Source organism: Oncorhynchus mykiss, chromosome 16 (assembly GCF_057628025.1).
Source record: "Oncorhynchus mykiss isolate SJ-2025 chromosome 16, ASM5762802v1, whole genome shotgun sequence".
In the NCBI taxonomy this organism is placed as follows: domain Eukaryota; kingdom Metazoa; phylum Chordata; class Actinopteri; order Salmoniformes; family Salmonidae; genus Oncorhynchus; species Oncorhynchus mykiss.
This window is the reverse complement of record NC_143037.1, coordinates 2,432,551-2,447,823: the sequence shown is the minus strand read 5'-3', so window position 1 is coordinate 2,447,823 and position 15,273 is coordinate 2,432,551. Positions and strand designations below refer to the sequence as shown.

At 48.0% G+C, this 15,273-nt stretch overlaps 1 protein-coding gene across 3 annotated transcripts in view; it reads right to left on the bottom strand.

Annotated features, from left to right (window-relative positions):
- Positions 1 to 304: 304 nt before the first annotated feature.
- The window catches only part of LOC110535007 (striatin), an 85,754-nt gene continuing 70,785 nt past the window's right edge, over positions 305 to 15,273 (bottom strand). For all 3 annotated transcript variants that reach the window (XM_036945954.2, XM_090201747.1, XM_090201748.1), the window contains 11 exons: positions 12,735 to 12,900; positions 12,375 to 12,485; positions 10,725 to 10,871; positions 10,187 to 10,323; positions 5,433 to 5,608; positions 5,005 to 5,174; positions 4,223 to 4,387; positions 3,497 to 3,637; positions 3,309 to 3,410; positions 2,871 to 2,957; positions 305 to 2,300 (listed from right to left, as the gene is read on the bottom strand). In XM_036945954.2, the coding sequence (XP_036801849.2) occupies positions 2,131 to 2,300; positions 2,871 to 2,957; positions 3,309 to 3,410; positions 3,497 to 3,637; positions 4,223 to 4,387; positions 5,005 to 5,174; positions 5,433 to 5,608; positions 10,187 to 10,323; positions 10,725 to 10,871; positions 12,375 to 12,485; positions 12,735 to 12,900 (1,572 nt within the window). In that variant the 3' untranslated portion in view covers positions 305 to 2,130. The remainder of the gene's footprint in view (positions 2,301 to 2,870; positions 2,958 to 3,308; positions 3,411 to 3,496; positions 3,638 to 4,222; positions 4,388 to 5,004; positions 5,175 to 5,432; positions 5,609 to 10,186; positions 10,324 to 10,724; positions 10,872 to 12,374; positions 12,486 to 12,734; positions 12,901 to 15,273) is intronic.

Genomic DNA, 15,273 nt, shown 5'->3' with positions numbered 1-15,273 from the left:
CTGGATTCTGAACCAGGGTGTCTGTAGTGACTCCTCAAGGCACTGAGATGCTGCGCCACTCGGGAGCCCCAATCATGAGGGAACAAGAACATCCTCCAAACAGGATCTCCAAAACAAGAGTTTGGGGAAAGTGACAAGAACTAGAGGATACAATGCTGCAGGAAGAAAAACCATTACATTTATCTACAACGAAAATGGTGTAAAAATCAGAGAGAATCAAAACATCCTCTCCCCTCCTCCGTCCCGGGTCTCTCAATTCACAGGTTGTAAAATCTCTCTCTCAAAATCACGGACAGAAACAAAATATTTTACAGCAGTTTTAATGAGAACAGACTTTCATATACAAACCAAGTGACCGTTACGGTCTGAGAAAATAGCTCATTTGAACTTGTATGTTACATGGATATTTTTGATGGATTTGGGTTGCTTTTTGTATGAACATAACATATTGTACTGTACTACAGCTCTCGGGGATAGCATCCCAAATGGCACCCTATTCCCTATATAGTGCACTACTTTAGACCAGGAACATATGGACCCTAAAAGTAGTGCACTATATAGGGAATAGGGTGCCATTTGGGATGCTTCCCTACTCTGAGACGTTTCACACATCAGTGGCCACTGAGCACACTGCAGGCCAAACTCAGTGGCCACTGAGCACACTGCAGGCCAAACTCAGTGGCCACTGAGCACACTGCAGGCCAAACTCAGTGGCCACTGAGCACACTGCAGGCCAAACTCAGTGGCCACTGAGCACACTGCAGGCCAAACTCAGTGGCCACTGAGCACACTGCAGGCCAAACTCAGTGGCTGGCATTGTAAAGATGGACCAACATACTTAAAACTCCTATTGTAGAACCAGATGGTTTACTTTGGAAACATGTTGTTGTTGTTGCAGAGTACAGTTTTATAAACAAGGAATTCTTCTAACAAATAGGAAATATTAACTTGATCGTCTGTTTAGCTCTGCCAGTTTGGCTGATTCCCTTCTACCCTGGTCCCAGACCTGTTAGTGCTTTTCTTTTCAACTCTTATATGGTCAATGGCAAGACAGAACAAAACTGATCTGGGGACAAGGCTTATTTCCACCCATGCTTTTTATATATATTTTTAAAAAAAAGAGCACTCAAACTCACAGTCAGTTTTAAGACTTAATATATGTTTTGTTTATTATACGTATTTGTAATTCTACATCCAATATTTTAGTTAAAATGGACACCATCGTGACAACCTTTCCCTATCAACGCTGTCTGCCCGCCGCAAAAACAGATGCTCTGTTAAAGAACTTCTGGTTCCTTTTTAAAGCAAAGGCACATTTTTTAATAAGTATTTTTAAAAGGAAAGCAGAGAGAGAAACTGGCTGGCTGGTGGGTGGGTAGAGACTGGGGAGGCAGAGTCGGCCCGGGGAGACAGAGTCGGCCCGGGGAGACAGAGGGGAAAAGCGAGATGCTTCCATCGTAAGACAGCCAGCCAGCCAGCATCTCCAATACAACACTGAAAGTGACTTGGAGGAGAAGGAGGGACCAGGGAGCAGACGGCCTGATCTGAAGGGAGAAGTCTGGGCCTAGAGATTGGGGAAATGGGGGTGGGCTTGGGTTTCTGGTTAATGGGCATGATGACATGAGGAGGGGGTAGGGCATGGTGCTCCACCTCTCTAGTGAGACTACACTATAAAACACCTGTCTGTCTGTCTTCAACGCCCTCGCTAGCTGTGAAGGGAAGACAGACCATAAGGTTAGTCTGAAGACAATAGTATCAGTCTGTGTGGGTGTTCATTGGCCCCCGATTCGAGAAAGAGGGTCTTTGTGGCCGGTCATACCCAGGGGCCTGCTTGGATTGCACAAGGATGAGGAAGCCTTGTGCCCAATCGCAGTTCCCCTAACAGACCTCTGAGCCAACCACAGCCCTGGCCCTATCCCTCTGGAGGCGGGCCTAGTCTGGGGCTTAGAAGTGGCTATTGGCTGCATCATCCACCAGTCAAAACAGGGAACCAGTAGTGTGAGAGGTGATATATGAGGGGGAAGTCTGCGTGGAACCTCACACACCCGTTTCTTAAGGTCCCGCCCCTCCTGTGTCTCTATTGGTCCCTGGTGCTGGGAGGCCGTGTCGGTGGGCTGTGATAGGTCCTCGTCATACGAACACCTTGGCAAGAGCGTCTGCCCCGGCGGAGGCGATGTAGGCCTTAGAGGGGTGGAAGGCCACGTCATGGATAGACTCATCATTCTTCTTCCTGTGAGCTGTAAACTCCTGGATACACGTCTTAGTCTCCAGGTTCCACAGACGAATAGAACAGTCATGACCTGAGGGAGGGGAGAGGAAGGTGAACAGTAGTTGGGCGACAAGGCAGTTTACATAAAGTTCTAGGCCCTCTCCTGTTTAATAAAGTATACAGCTCTGGTGTCCCCCAGGGCTCAGCTCTAGGCCCTCTCCTGTTTAATAAAGTATACAGCTCTGGTGTCCCCCAGGGCTCAGCTCTAGGCCCTCTCCTGTTTAATAAAGTATACAGCTCTGGTGTCCCCCAGGGCTCAGCTCTAGGCGCCCTACTGTTTAATAAAATATACAGCTCTGGCGTCCCCCAGGGCTCAGCTCTAGGCCCCCTACTGTTTAATAAAATATACAGCTCTGGTGTCCCCCAGGGCTCAGCTCTAGGCCCCCTACTGTTTAATAAAATATACAGCTCTGGTGTCTCCCAGGGCTAAGCTCTAGGCCCCCTACTGTTTAATAAAATATACAGCTCTGGTGTCCCCCAGGGCTCAGCTCTAGGCCCCCTACTGTTTCATAAGGTCTGTCATATGCTCATAAGGGACTCTCCTACCATTGCACGCAGTAATAAAATGTTAGAAATCATTAGAGAGTTGTTCGCTACTTACTGCCAGACATCAGATAGAGCCCGTTGGGGTCGACAGCTAGACTGGTAACAGCATCCAGGTGGGCCACCATTGAGTGGATCAGCTTTCCTGAAGAGTTCAAATTGACAACATGTGTTAATTTGATATATATATATATATATATATATATATATATATATATATATATATATATATATATATATATATATATATATATATATATATATATATATATATATATATATATATATATATATATGTGTTTCTGCTTTCTGTGAATGCATCAGTTTAAGTGTACTCACTCTACTTTTAAAAACAAACTGCTGTGTTAAACCAAACTGGATCAAGAGGAGTAAAAACTGGACGACTGCCAGAGGACTGATGGAGGACCACTGAGATCCTACTTAGTTCTGTGTGGAGGACACGTTTGTATGTAGACCAGTAAAATGGTTGTGTAACCTGTGTTGTTGTCGAAGAACTTGATGTGTCTGTCCTCTTCAGCGGTGATGGTGATGGGTAGGGTGGGGTGACTCAGCACCTTGTTGATCTGACAGCGGGTACCTGGAGAGAGGAGAGATTGCTTCCTTGTTGAACAGGCCAATCTGACCATCCCACCCACCCATCTTCCTGCTCCCCTCCAGACCTACCCGTATCTGCAGCAGACTCCAGGCTGAGCACTAGTTGCTGTGTCTCCATGTTGAACAGGCCAATCCGACCGCTGGTGAACGATGTCACCATGTGGGCGGGGTCACTGCAGAGCAGGTCCACTGAGGACGGCACGCCAAATTCTGAAGCAGGAAGCAAGACAAACGCACGCCATTCTCTGGGTTAAAACACCAGTAGTTCCGGTCAACACATCCTTTTACTCATCACATGACTATTCCGTTAAAAGTCACTCAACCATATCAGTTGATTTCACCACAGAATTTTTATATCATGAACATACAAACACAATTCATGGAGTGCAAGGCCATGTTAACCTCTTGAAACTAAAGGGGCACTATTTTCCCTTTTGGGAGAAAAATAACGTTCCCAAAGTAAAAAAACGGGCTATTTTTTCAGGACCAGATGCTAGAATATGCCTATAATTGACAGCTTAGGATAGAAAACACGCTAAAGTTTCCAAAACTGTAAAAATATTGTCTGTGAGTATAACAGAAATGATATTGCAGGTGAACGCCTGAGAAAAATCCAATCAGGAAGGGACTCTTATTTAGAAATTTCTGTTGATGACAATTCTCCCGGATCCGGGATGGGTAGTTCCAAGAGGTATGAATTCCAAAATACAGAAAATGAACAGGGGGAAGGGGGAAAAATGACAGTGTGCCAGTGCTGGGTTGGTGTTGGAGGCGTCCCAGAGCCTGTCTGTGTACCTTTATTTTGGAAGGTGACCAGGGCAGGCTTGGTATCGGAGGCGTCCCACAGTTTGACGGTGCCGTCTCCAGAGCAAGACAAGAGTCTCCGATGAACACCACTGTACACCAGACCCCACACCGAGTCAGTATGACCACACAGCGCCCCACGCAGGACAGACGGCTCTATTACACATGTTGAGAGAGAGAGACAAAGTGTTAGCAGTTGATGTTGCTCTTCAATAACACAGACCCCCAAAAGCAAATCAGGGGGTTAAAAATAGGTTTATTCAAAGAGAACGAATCAAAGATGCTATGCTGAGAAGTAGATTATTATTCTTCCCTGTCCTCAGTGTTTCTCCACAGAACAAGATTGGCCTGTTCAACAAGGAAGCAATCTCTCCTCTCTCCAGGTACCCGCTGTCAGATCAACATGATGTCATTTATAACCCCCAACCCTAGCCTGTGGCTGACCAATAAGAATACCTTGCAGTAAAATTGGGCCAATGGCCAAATAACAAGTATCCTGTTTCAGGCTCAATGTATAGACCATTCGAACCAATGAAAACTTGCTACACGTAGCTATGAGTCCAGGACTGAATCCCCTACACAGATTTTTACAAAAGGGAAGAAGAGAGAAACCGCCAGAGAGCAACCCGAGAAAGAGAGAAAGAGAAAGAGAGAGACAGGGGAGCACAGAGAGAGAGAGAGAGAGAGACAGGGGAGCCCGAGAGAGACAGAGAGCGACAGGGGAGCCCGAGAGAGAGAGAGAGAGATACAGGCAGCCAGCCCTCTGTTCCTACCGTATGAATCGTATGGGTCTAGGTTAGGGTTCGGTGTGTTCCAGCTCTGAATGGTGCCGTCCAGCCCTCCACTGAAACACTGCTCTCCTGTACTGCTCATCACAACACACAGCACTGGACCCTGGTGGGCCCTGAACGTGTACATGGGTTCCACATCTACAGAGGCATTCCTGGAGATAAAGACCGAGACAAATGGTGACCTGTAAACTTTGTAGACAATCTGGACTGTATGAAAAGGTCAAATACATTTTTGAACAAGACATTGCTCTCATCAGGTTTAGAGTCCATTTCAATTTGATTTATTCAATTCAGGAAGTAAATTGAAATTCCAATTCTCCCCAATTGGACTCCATACCTGGTGAAAGGAAGGTCTCTAGTCTAAGTCTCTACTTTAGTGAAGTAGACACTGAGTTATAGGTCAGTTTTACTTCTTGGCGGGGGCAGTCTTCTGCAGGTTCCACATCTTCAGCGTGTGGTCCTCTGAGGCGGTGACCAGAACCGGTTCTATGGGGTGGAACGCCAGACCTCGGACCCCGTCAAAGTGGCTACGCAGGGTCAACTTGGGGTTCCACGTCCTCCTCAGGGCATCCTTGTTGTTGGACATCTGAGGAGGGGGAAACGCCGTGGATTATGGGTAGATAAATTGTGGAAGTAGACAGTAATCATTTTCATCTCTTGTTAACGCATTTAGTGTGCAGTATTCCCAAGTGCTTGATGTAGTTGAGGAAGGTATTGAGTGGACAGACATCGGTAATGTCAATATTCTGACATCAGTAATGTCAATACTCAGGACATCGGTAATGTCAATACTCAGGACATCGGTAATGTCAATACTCAGGACATCGGTAATGTCAATACTCAGGACATCGGTAATGTCAATACTCAGGACATCGGTAATGTCAATACTCAGGACATCGGTAATGTCAATACTCAGGACATCGGTAATGTCAATACTCAGGACATCGGTAATGTCAATACTCAGGACATCGGTAATGTCAATACTCAGGACATCGGTAATGTCAATACTCAGGACATCGGTAATGTCAATACTCAGGACATCGGTAATGTCAATAGTCAGGACATCAGTAATGTAAATAGTCAGACATCGGTAATGTCAATATTCAGGACATCGGTAATGTCAATATTCAGGACATCAGTAATGTAAATACTCAGGACATCGGTAATGTCAATATTCAGGACATCAGTAATGTAAATATTCAGGACATCGGTAATGTCAATATTCAGGACATCAGTAATGTAAATATTCAGCGGAAGCAGAGACGGCTGGAGTCCGGGCCTTCCTTTCACACCGCCTGATATACAGGGCCTGGACGGCAGGAGGCTCGTCCCCAGTGACGTCCTGGAGCCGCACCCGCCACCCAATCGCGGGCAGTGCAGCTGCTGTACCAAGCAGTGATGCAGCCAATCAAGATGGGTTTGATGCTTTGGAACTGAGGATTTTTTTCAACCAGCTGGAGGGGGAAGAGGTGCAGTAGCGCCTTCTTCACGACTGAGTGGACCAGTTTAAGTCCTGAATGATGTGGACACCGAGGAACTTGAAGCTCTCGACCCACTCCGCTACTATGGGGGCGTGGCTCGCCCTTCCGTTTGCTGTAGTCCACGATCAGCTCCTTGGTCTGACTGACGTTGAAGGAGAGGTTGTTGTTCTGGCGCCACACTGCCAGGTCATCGACCTCCTCCCTGTAGTCCACGATCAGCTCCTTGGTCTGACTGACGTTGAAGGAGAGGTTGTTGTTCTGGCACCACACTGCCAGGTCATCGACCTCCTCCCTGTAGTCCACGATCAGCTCCTTGGTCTGACTGACGTTGAAGGAGAGGTTGTTGTTCTGGCACCACACTGCCAGGTCATCGACCTCCTCCCTGTAGTCCACGATCAGCTCCTTGGTCTGACTGACGTTGAAGGAGAGGTTGTTGTTCTGGCACCACACTGCCAGGTCATCGACCTCCTCCCTGTAGTCCACGATCAGCTCCTTGGTCTGACTGACGTTGAAGGAGAGGTTGTTGTTCTGGCACCACACTGCCAGGTCATCGACCTCCTCCCTGTAGTCCACGATCAGCTCCTTGGTCTGACTGACGTTGAAGGAGAGGTTGTAGTCCTGGCACCACACTGCCAGGTCATCGACCTCCTCCCTGTAGTCCACGATCAGCTCCTTGGTCTGACTGACGTTGAAGGAGAGGTTGTTGTTCTGGCGCCACACTGCCAGGTCATCGACCTCCTCCCTGTAGTCCACGATCAGCTCCTTGGTCTGACTGACGTTGAAGGAGAGGTTGTTGTTCTGGCGCCACACTGCCAGGTCATCGACCTCCTCCCTGTAGGCCGTCTACCACCGCCGTTTTGTCAGCAAACTTGATGACGGTGTTGGAGTCGTGAGTGGCCACGCAGTCGTGGGTGAACGGGGAGTACAGGATGGGAATTAGCACACACCCATGTTGAGGGTCAGTGCGGCGGGGATGTGTTGTTGCCTACCCTCACCACCTGGGGGTGGCCCGTCAGGAGGTCCAGGGTCCTTAGCTTAGCGATGAGCTTTGAGGGAACAAATGGTGTTGAACGCTGAGCTGTAGTCAATGAACAGTAGATTTTCCTCTTTTTTAGGTGGGTAAGGGCAGCGTGCAAACTCGAATGGTCTAGGGTGTCTGGGATGATGGAGTTGGTGTGCCATTACCAGCCTTTCAAAGGACAATACATTAACAAAATAAATATTGTTTTTAAAATCCTGATCAAGCTAAACACGATACCCCAAAATGACAAAGCAAAAACAGCTTTAGAAATGTTAAATGTATTAAAAAACATTCAATTTAATATTACATTTACATAATTACTTTGCTCAGTACTTTGTTGAAACACCTTTGGCAGTGATTACACCCTATGACGCTACAAGCTTGGCACACCTGTATTTGGGGAGTTTCTCCCATTCTTCTCTGCAGATCCTCTCAAGCTCTGTCAGGTTGGATGGGGAGCGTCACTCTACAGCTATTTTCAGGTCTCTTCAGAGATCAGAGTTCAGGTTCAAGTCTGGGCTCTGGCTGGGCCTCTCAAGGACATTCAGAGATTTGTCCCGAAGCCACTCCTGTGTTGTCTTGACTGTGTGCTTAGGGTCCGTTGTCCTGTTGGAAGGTGAACCGTCACCCCGGTCTGAGGTTCTGAGCGCTCTGGAGCAGGTTTTCATCAAGGATCTCTGTACTTTGCTCCGTTCATCTTTCCCTCAATCCTGACTAGTCTCCCAGTCCCTACTGCTGAAAAACATCCCCACAGCTTGATGCTGCCACAACCATGCTTCACCATAGGGATTGTGCCAGGTTTCCTCCAGACGTGACACTTGGTATTCAGGCCAAAGAGTTCAATCTTGGTTTCATCAGACCAGAGAATCTTCCTTCTCATGGTCTGAGAGTCCTTTAGGTGCCTTATGGCAAACTCCAAGCCGGCTGTCATGTGTCTTTTACTGAAGAGTGGCTTCCATCTGGCCACTCTACCATTAAGGCCTGAATGGTGGAGTGCTGCAGAGATGGTTGTCCTTCTGGAAGGTTCTCCCATCTCAACAGAGGAACTCTGGAGCTCTGTCAGGTAAGGTTCTTGGTTACCTCCCCGAGGCCTTTCTCCCCGATTGCTCAGTTTGTCCGGGTGGCCAGCTCTAGGAAGAGTCTTGGTGGTTCCAAACTTCTTCCATTTCAGAATGATGGAGGCCACTGTGTTCTTGGGGACATTTAACGCTGCAGACATTTTCTTGGTACCTTTCCCCAGATCTGTGCCTCAACACAATCCTATCTCGGAGCTCTATGGACAATTCCTTCAACCTCATGACTAGGTTTTTACTCTGACATGCACTGCCAACTGTAGGACCTTTGTATAGACAGATGTGTGCCTTTCCAAATCATGTCTAAATCAATAGAATTTACCACAGGTGGACTCCAAATCAAGTTGTAGAAACATCTCAAGGATGACTAATGATCAATGGAAACAGGATGCACCGGAGCTCAATGTCGAGTCTCATAGGCAAAAGGTCTGAATACTTAAGTAAATAAGGTATCCGTTTTTATTTTATAAATTTGCAAACATTTCTAAAAACCTGTTTTCACTGTGTCATTATCAGGTATTGTGTGTAGATTGATGAGGAAAATGAACCGACTCCATTTTAGAATAAGGCTGTAACGTAACAAAATGAAGGGGTCTGAATACTTTAGGTTGCGAGATCGAATCCCCGAGCTGACAAGGTACAAATATGTCGTTCTGCCCCTGAACAGGCAGTTAACCCACTGTTCCTAGGCCGTCATTGAAAATAAGAATATATTCTTAACTGACTTGCCTAGTAAATTAAGAAAATATATAAAATACATTTGTAACGAGTTTCAGTAAATTCTTTTTGGTAGCATTTCTATGCTGAAGATTGAAAAATAATTTGGTGCATTTCTCCCCATATTCCATCCAGTTAGCTTTATTTTTATAATCTATTACAGTGGACCTTTCTTAAGTTCCTCAATTTCTTGTTGTTTTTCCTCTAACTTATTCTGTGCCTTTACGATACAGTTTTTAATGCTATCTAACTGTTCTGTTAGTCTTTCCATTTTCCTTTGTTAATATGAGCTCTTCTGACCTAAATAGTTGTTTTATTGATGAGTACTGAATTACAGGGCCTCTGAAGGCACATTTAAAAGTGTCCCGTACAATAAGGAGGATCTGCTGTACCTAGGTTATGTAGGGAAAAAGTCAGTTCTAGATTCTTCTGTCCTGGTACTAAACAAGTCCCCAATGTCCTCGGGGAAAATCTGTAAGAGGAATGTGCATTCCCATTATTTTACGGGGACGAACCGCATTTTGTCCCCAATCAAACATTTGGTGACAGCGAGAAGGACATAAGAAAGTAGTCAAGACAACTAGCTTGATATTTAAGCCTCCATATAATCCACTAGTTCCAATATATGAATAAAATTCATCACGTCTTTAAGTGCATGAGGGGGATAGTGTGTAATGTGATGTCCTTCACGGTCCATTGAAGCACTTTAAAACCCATACTATAATCTCCCGCCATAGTAACCATGTCCCTTCAGATGTGAGTGCTACAGGACGGTAGCCGTTGTGGCGGTTAGCCTTAAGAGTTCTTGGGAACAGGAATGAAAGTTGTGATTGTATTTTAGTACAAAGGGCTACTCAAGAGGTGTTACTCACATCGTACGCCAAGCTATCAGCCTCGTTGGCGATGGTAAGACCAGCCAGCTCCCCAAGTCGCAGTTCAGCCTCCATGTTCTCATCAGGACCCATTATGAAGGACTTTCCTGAGGAAGGAGGGAAGGTCAGCACCTCCACTGGAAGAGAAAAACACAGTTACTACCTGGAAGGAAGCCATGACACACTGACAATATTACGGACATAACACAGGGCAAATGCCAACTTCTGAAAACAATCCCAAAAACTGTTTCCTGGGGGTTTTTTTCTCTCAGAAATCCAGGCTAGAGAATTCCCTGAATCAGAGAGGAATAAGCAGGAAGGAAATCCTTCAACTGAGAAGAAACTGGAAAAACAGCTAACTTTAGGAACCTTTTCTTAATTTTGAAACCCGAGTGATTAGACCGGGGACAGAGAGAGAGACACCGGACACAGAGAGAGAGACACCGGACACAGAGAGAGAGACACCGGACACAGAGAGAGAGACACCGGACACAGAGAGAGAGAGACACCGGGGACAGAGAGACAAACAGGTCTGTACCTTCGTCCGAACGGTTGTCCTGGTGCTGCTCGTTGAGCCTGGGTGCGTTGGAGCGGGCCTGGGGGGAAGAGGAGGGTTCTCTGGGACTCATGTCCTCTTGGTCCCTCAGGTTGGCCAGCATGTCCTGGAGCTTAGACCGGTTAGGTCCTTGGGAGAGAAAACAGGTAGGAGGAAAATGTTAACAGAGAGAGACCAGTAGTGTATACTGATAGGGAGAAGAGAGAGCAGAGGACATTACTACAGTATAGAGGAAAACAGAGCCTGACAGCAGTTGAGTGTCTATATATGTTCAAACTGAAAGGGGAGGAAAAGAGGTCCATGATGTCGAGGGGTTGTTGGGGGGGGGGGGCATCCTGACAAACACCCCCACAAGGATGAAGACAACAAAAATACAACAATGAGAGGACAGACAGCAGGAAGGAGTAGGCCGCGACCGCAGGAAGGAGCAGGCCGCGACAGCAGGAAGGAGCAGGCCGCGACAGCAGGAAGGAGCAGGCCGCGACAGCAGGAAGGAGCAGGCCGCGACAGCAGGAAGGAGCAGGCCGCGACCGCAGGAAGGAGCAGGCCGCGACAGCAGGAAGGAGCAGGCCGCGACAGCAGGAAGGAGCAGGCCGCGACAGCAGGAAGGAGCAGGCCGCGACAGCAGGAAGGAGCAGGCCGCGACAGCAGGAAGGAGCAGGCCGCGACAGCAGGAAGGAGCAGGCCGCGACAGCAGGAAGGAGCAGGCCGCGACAGCAGGAAGGAGCAGGCCGCGACAGCAGGAAGGAGCAGGCCGCGACAGCAGGAAGGAGCAGGCCGCGAAAGCAGGAAGGAGCAGGCCGCGAAAGCAGGAAGGAGCAGGCCGCGACAGCAGGAAGGAGCAGGCCGCGACAGCAGGAAGGAGCAGGCCGCGACAGCAGGAAGGAGCAGGCCGCGACAGCAGGAAGGAGCAGGCCGCGACAGCAGGAAGCAGCAGGCCACGGAAGCAGGAAGGAGGAGGCCACGGAAGCAGGAGGAGCCTGTCGCTAAGGACTCAGAATGTACAGCCTGTCGCTAAGGACTCAGAATGTACAGCCTGTCGCTAAGGACTCAGAATGTACCGCCTGTCGCTAAGGACTCATAATGTCAGTATCTAAGTTGTGCATCTAATGTTACCATGAAGGTTGAGTGGATTCCATGTGCTGTATCGGACACTACTTCAAGATGATGCTGAGTCAATATGATTGAGTTCGTTTTTGATCCCTGGCAGACTAGGTCATGTAGAGGTTCTGTAAGATGCACATTACTTTAACACAAATAATTATCTATATTGGGTTAACAACGAAACAAACAAGGACAAGGAAATAAAGGAACGACTAAAACACATTCAGAGACAGACAGACAAGAGTTGAAGATGGCGGGGCGGGTAGGATGAATAATAACAGACAAGCTAAAATAAGTGAGGAGAAAGATGAGAAGTTTATTCTTTATTTGAATCTTTGAGGAGGAGGAGACAAGGAGGAGAGGAGATGAGGACAGGGAGGAGACGAGGAGAGGAGGACAGGGAGGAGACGAGGAGGAGAGGAGATGAAGACAGGGAAGAGACGAGGAGGAGAGGAGGACAGGGAAGAGACGAGGAGGAGATGAGGAGGACAGAGAGGAGAAGTTCAGGGAAGAGGATAGATAACTTACTCTTTCCCCCCTTCTTCCCCTTGCGCTCCTTCCTGTACTCCTCCTTGAGTTTGGTTATCAAACCCTGGTCCACGTCCCAGGCCTCTGACATGGCAGACTGCTCCTCCTTCTCTACAGAGGGACAAAACCAGACCTGTTCAGGATCGGACTATATATATACATATTTAAATAAAAGGCTAGTCTGGGAATGATCAGGTAAGAGGCAGGTATATATATATGTCCCCCCTCTCACTCACCCTGTCCCCCCCCCCCCCCTCTCACCCCAGTCCCCCCCCCACCCCAATCTCTCCCCTTCCCGCACCCCCCGTCCCCAGTCCGTCCCGTCCCCCCCCAGTCCGTCCGTCCCCCCCCCCCCCTCACCCCAGTCCGTCCCGTCCGCAGCGCTGCGGGACTCAGGCGATGTGTCCATGTTGTCAGGGCTGGACAGGAAGTCGAAGCCTTTCAGTGCGTCCTCTGCATCAGGGTCCTCACTAGTGTCCATATTGAGGGCCGGTGATGATGACGATGGTGGCTTCTTCCTCACCATCTAGGGGACAGAGCGACGTTGTACTGCTGGTTACATTCTGATATTGTCAGCTCAGTTATTTTAATTGACTGATCTGGTATCATCAACTTCAGAAGGAAAAGGCTTTAGCTAAATGTGTGTATGATGCACACCTGTGTGTATAGTGTGTGTGTATAGCGTGTGTGTGTGTATAGCGTGTGCGTGTGTGTGTGTATAGCGTGTGTGTGTGTATAGCGTGTGTGTATAGCGTGTGTGTGTATAGCGTGTGCGTGTGTGTGTATAGCGCGTGTGTGTGTGTGTGTATAGCGTGTGTGTGTGTGTGTGTGTGTATAGCGTGTATGTGTGTGTGTGTGTGTATAGCGTGTGTGTGTGTATAGCGTGTGTGTGTATTGCGTGTGTGTATTGCGTGTGTGTGTATATTGCGTGTGTGTGTGTATAGCGTGTGTGTGTATAGCGTGTGTGTGTGTGTGTGTGTGTGTATAGCGTGTGTGTATAGCGTGTGCGTGTGTATAGCGTGTGTGTATAGCGTGTGCGTGCGTATAGCGTGTGCGTATAGCGTGTGCGTGCGTGTATAGCGTGTGCGTATAGCGTGCGTGTATAGCGTGCATGTATAGCGTGCGTTCAGAAGGAAAAGGCTTTAGCTAAATGTGTGTATGATGCACACCTGTGTGTATAGCGTGTGTGTATAGCGTGTGTGTGTGTATGTATAGCGTGTGCGTGTGTGTGTGTATAGCGTGTGTGTGTGCATAGCGTGTGTGTGTGTGTGTGTATAGCGTGTGTGTGTGTATGTATAGCGTGTGCGTGTGTGTGTGTATAGCGTGTGTGTGTGTATAGCGTGTGCGTGTGTGTGTGTGTGTATAGCGTGTGTGCGTGTGTGTGTGTATAGTGTGTGTGTGTATAGCGTGTGTGTGTGTGTGTGTGTGTGTGTATAGCGTGTGTGTGTATAGCGTGTGTGTGTGTGTGTGTATATAGCGTGTGTGTATAGCGTGTGCGTGCGTATAGCGTGTGCGTATAGCGTGTGCGTATAGCGTGCGTATAGCGTGTGCGTGCGTGTATAGCGTGTGCGTATAGCGTGCGTGTATAGCGTGCATGTATAGCGTGCGTGTATAGCGTGTGTGTGTATAGCGTGTGTGTATAGCGTGCGTGTGTAGCGTGTGTGTGTATAGCGTGTGTGTGTATAGCGTGTGTGCATAGTGTGTGTGTGTGTGTATAGCGTGTGTGTATAGCGTGCGTGTATAGCGTGCGTGTGTGTGTATAGCGTGCGTGTATAGCGTGCGTGTATAGCGTGCATGTATAGCGTGTGTGTGTGTATAGCGTGTGTGTATAGCGTGTGTGTATAGCGTGTGTGTGTGTATAGCGTGTGTGTGTGTATAGCGTGTGTGTATAGCGTGTGTGTGTGTATAGCGTGCGTGTATAGCGTGCGTGTATAGCGTGCATGTATAGCGTGCATGTATAGCGTGTGTGTGTGTATAGCGTGTGTGTGTGTATAGCGTGTGTGTATAGCGTGTGTGTGTGTATAGCGTGTGTGTATAGCGTGTGTGTGTGTATAGCGTGTGTGTATAGCGTGTGTGTGTGTATAGCGTGCGTGTATAGCGTGCGTGTATAGCGTGCATGTATAGCGTGCATGTATAGCGTGTGTGTGTGTATAGCGTGTGTGTGTGTATAGCGTGTGTGTATAGCGTGTGTGTATAGCGTGTGTGTGTGTATAGCGAGTGTGTGTGTGTGTGTATAGCGTGTGTGTGTGTATAGCGTGTGTGTATAGCGTGTGTGTGTGTATAGCGAGTGTGTGTGTGTGTGTATAGCGTGTGTGCGTGTGTGTATAGCGTGTGTGTATAGCGTGTGTAGTGCGTGTGTATAGCGTGTGTATAGCGTGTGTGTGTGTGTATAGCGTGTGTGTGTGTGTATAGCGTGTGTGTGTGTGTGTATAGCGTGTGTGTGTGTGTGTGTGTATAGCGTGTGTGTGTGTGTGTGTATAGCGTGTGTGTGTGTGTGTGTATAGCGTGTGTGTGTGTATAGCGTGCGTGCATAGCGTGTGTGTGTGTATAGCGTGTGTGTATAGCGTGCGTGTATAGCGTGCGTATAGCGTGTGTGTGTGTATAGCGTGCGTGTATAGCGTGCGTGTATAGCGTGCATGTATAGCGTGTGTGTATAGCGTGTGTGTATAGCGTGTGTGTGTGTATAGCGTGTGTGTGTGTATAGCGTGTGTGTATAGCGTGTGTGTATAGCGTGTGTGTGTGTGTATAGCGAGTGTGTGTGTGTGTGTATAGCGTGTGTGTGTGTATAGCGTGTGTGTATAGCGTGTGTGTGTGTATAGCGAGTGTGTGTGTGTGTGTATAGCGTGTGTGCGTGTGTGTATAGCGTGTGTGTATAGCGTGTGTAGTGCGTGTGTATAGC